This window comes from Aplysia californica, unplaced genomic scaffold (genome assembly GCF_000002075.1).
Source record: "Aplysia californica isolate F4 #8 unplaced genomic scaffold, AplCal3.0 scaffold00400, whole genome shotgun sequence".
Classification (NCBI taxonomy): domain Eukaryota; kingdom Metazoa; phylum Mollusca; class Gastropoda; order Aplysiida; family Aplysiidae; genus Aplysia; species Aplysia californica.
This window is the reverse complement of record NW_004797670.1, coordinates 591,517-595,441: the sequence shown is the minus strand read 5'-3', so window position 1 is coordinate 595,441 and position 3,925 is coordinate 591,517. Positions and strand designations below refer to the sequence as shown.

General features: G+C 41.7%; 1 protein-coding gene across 1 annotated transcript in view; it reads left to right on the top strand.

Moving 5' to 3' along the window:
- LOC101863120 (lactosylceramide 1,3-N-acetyl-beta-D-glucosaminyltransferase) overlaps positions 1–3,304 on the top strand; it is an 11,365-nt gene extending 8,061 nt beyond the window's left edge. Inside the window, exon 2 of the mRNA XM_005103999.1 lies at positions 2,235–3,304. Within this exon, the coding sequence (XP_005104056.1) occupies positions 2,235–3,253 (1,019 nt within the window). The 3' untranslated portion in view covers positions 3,254–3,304. The remainder of the gene's footprint in view (positions 1–2,234) is intronic.
- Positions 3,305–3,925: the final 621 nt, after the last annotated feature.

Genomic DNA, 3,925 nt, shown 5'->3' with positions numbered 1-3,925 from the left:
AGACAGACAGACAGACAGACAGACAGACAGACAGACAGACAGACAGACAGACAGAGTCCTCATCATCATCACCAACATAATTTGTATTGTGTTGAAGCAAACAAGTATGGAATGATGAATATGATGAAGTATCTGTAGTTTCACTATCGCCCTGCACTGCTTCATCGGGATAAGAATTTAAAGAAAATATAACCCGATAGCATTATAGTAACGACAGCGTTCACTTTTTATTTGATGCCCAACTGGGCCAACGAAAAGGCATATCCCTGGAACAATTAAGGGAAAAATAAGTTGAAAAAAAAACTTCTTATCAAATTCTTAGAATTTATTCTGGAGTTTGACCCATGCCAGGTGAATTGGCTAGTTTTACGAGCGTAAAATTCATTTAGCTATAACAGTGTTTATTGTCAGCTTATCTATAGCCGGCGCCCACTTTCGACACTGTTGATTAAAAAAGCTAAAATTCTTGTTTGGCTCTCCTACATGTGTTTCCAAGCGGGGCTTTAAATGATACCTCAATCCACCCTAGTGACCCCAACGCTTACCACGGATTTTTAAAAAAGTGTTTCACGGCGCTCTCAACTGTATGAGGTCATATGAGCGCGAGGGACACACCAAACATTTTTAATTGGTAGGAAATTTGGAATTTCCCCCGGGTGGCGGCCGAAGCCTACTCTTATCGATTATGGACCACCTAGTGATCTTTAACGTGCACAACTTGCACACGGAACTTCAGGGATTTTTCGCCCTTTTGCAGGATTACTACCAGAATATCAGGCAGGGGTGTGGCTGAAAGACACCAGTAAGAAGGAGCCAAAGAGCCGCAGTAGAAAGGCTGCAGAAAGAGTCAGAAGCCCAGAGGGGGGGGGGGGAGGGGGTGGAGGCAGAAAATGGAGACGAAAGCAGACGACAGAACGTTGCTAGAGATCGGGAAAGGAGGTGAAAGGAGACAATTTTAGAGAAGAAAATTTTGCCGTCGCTACCCGAATTCGAACCCGGGGCTTTTGAATGAGAGGCGAACACCGTAACCTCTAGGTCACGAGAGCTCCCTACCAAGGTTTATAAATCTTCCACTAGTAGGCAATGTCGCCCAGGTTGGCAAGTTCTCATCTATAATAATAAGTGAGACAGCGTGGTGGACTCAGGCTATCGTCACAATTATCAAAGTGAAGAAACTTGCATTTTTTCACAGGTTTGTCAATTTTTTAAATTTTTTTTTTTTGGGGGGGGGAGGTCTCAGCACCTTTCATACCCTTTAAAGAACCCATTTCTGTGTGAATTTTTTCTGAAAAACGTAGATTAAAGGCACAAAAAACGTAAATGTTCAGTTACCACGTCCTCTTAAGCTAAGGAAATAACTAATCTTTGGCGGCCACTTTCTCACTAATTTTACCTCTGAAAACAGGTGACCCCCATCTCTTTCTTTTGCAAATATCTCGACTTGTATTCAAGATAAATGGGTATTTTTTTCATCCAAATAAACACGTGAACAACCTTTAAGAGTATACCAATAACTCTACATGCCCAAAAATTGACGAGAGCCTGATTCCACCACGCTGCCTCACATTATATTCGAATCGTTCTGGTGGGTGGTTTGCGGGTACTCTGTTGTGGTTTGCTCCATCTTTTCTGTGAAACATTTGTTTTCATTTTTGCTCCTCTTTCTTTTCTGAAACTATGTTACTTTCAAAGAACACCCTTAATCTATGTCGTCGGTAGTCTTGTTACTTGTTATAATTTACAAGTGGTTAGGCTACCCGACTCGTTATCATCAGGTTGTGGGTTCGTGGGTTCGAACTTTAGCCTCGATGTTGTGCCTTTGGAAAAGGTACTTAGGACGACTTTTTCTCACTTCACCCGGGTGGAAACGGGTGACCAGCCATAGACAATAAAGGGTCCTATCAATATGTTAGTGTTTTAGCGCCTTTAAAAAGTCAGCTTTAACTGTATAGTTCACTGGAAGCTGAGACTTTCAGAATGCTGTCAGGCCTGCTCGAGTAAGAATAGATTGTAAAGTGCATAGTGCTTGCTTTACAGCGGGAATTTGCGCGAAATAAATGTTATCTATTTTTTAAATAGATTATTATTTTTTTTTTGTATCATAATCATTATCATTGCCAATATCATTTTGTTGTTATTACTGTATGTGCCGTAAACTCTTAACTATTACTATTTCTTTTTTAAAAGAAATTGAATTCATATTGACATGTTTTACATTTTGTTTTTTCTCTCAGGTGGCTCGTGTGTCCGTGTGTGTCAGCGGAATATCTCCGGTTATGGAAGATTCAAGTGTCTTCGACTAGTGTTTATCGTCTTTGCCGCAGGAGGTTTCATATTTTTCCTCTCGAATCTGCTGTCGCTGCATACGGCGAGAGAACGTGTCGGTGTGTTTCGGCGATTGTACGAATCTGTTAGCTTTCAAAACAGATTCGATGACTTTCCTTGTAATGATACGTCTCTTTCAAGTCCAGCTGAACTTTCAAACGTAACAAACATTTCCCCGGACTTGGCGCAGTTTCTATCCCTGCCTGTGATTAACCCTCACCCTTACGAATACGTCCACAACCACGAGGGAAGATGCCAGGCGCAGCGGCCAAAAGTTCTCTTTGTTGTTCCGTCCGCTCCGGATAATTTCGTGCGACGACAGAAAGTGAGGCATTCGCCTCTCATGGAGTTCTTAAGAAAAAGTTCGTGCAATGCTACTCTGTTATTTTTTCTGGGTCTTCCAGCATTTAGTAAAAGGACATCAGAGAAAATCCAAAGGAGGATAGACTCGGAATCAGAACAATATAAGGATATTATTCAGGCCGGTTTCAATGACGCCTACCAGAATATACGCCTGAAAGCCGTGTCGATGCTGAAATGGGCGAGCATATATTGTTCTAACGCCAGTTACGTCATTAGAACAGATGACGACATAAAATTTGACGTCGGTGAGGTTGTGGGAGCAGTTTATCGAGCTGGTAAAGCGCACAGGAATTTTGTTCTTGGCAACCTAGCCTTGGACTGGAAGGTTATTCGAAATAAACAGTCGAAGTACTACGTCTCACGCGAGGAGTTCGCTTCTGATGATCTACCGCCTTTTGCTCTTGGGGGTCTGTTGGGGTACCCGCTAGAGTCTGTGAGACTTTTGTACGAGGCATCGCTGAGGACCAAACCGCTGTGGCTTGATGATGTGTACATTACGGGTATATGTGCTCCGAGGGTGAACGTAACACTTTTAGGAGATCCACAGTTTACATTTCGACACTAAAACGTACTTTAAAAGGGTAATAATATACAATTATAATTCATATTATATGCATTTGTAATTTAGATAGTTTGTTGTTGGTTTTGTTCAAGTGTTGGTTCATTTGACCCTGCCTCTCACTGGGTGGATTTACTTTTCGGAAACTTCCCCATTTGGGAATTGAAATCATGGGTTCTGTGTGCAACAGCAATATTAGACTTCCTGCCATACAGATTACAAATGTGTAAAGAATATGCCATAGATAATATCATGCTCAAGAGATTAGCCTTATAACAGTTACATGTAAGACGTAATTGTTCTTGGAGTTGGATCTTATCACCCCTTTTGCCACAACGCAAGACGTTTTTGGTAGCGTATTGCAGTGCACAGTGCTCAGTCTTACTTTGACTTTTACTGTTACTTTTTGAAATTTTCATCCCCTACTGCCCTCGAGGAAGTGTGCGGGGGGGGGGGGATATGCAGATTTTATAGCTTTTTTTTAAGGGTAAGCCAACTTTGCAGCTATTTCAAATTGAGATGTTGTAGTATCTCAGAGTTCCCTTGACTCCCTCAATCCATGTTTTGCGTGACCTGCCTTTCCTTTGTTGCCTGCATACTTGGTGCTATGTGCTCTAGAATCTGGCTGACACGGTGACATTAGTAACAGCAAACCATTTTATTATTTGTTGTTCTTTG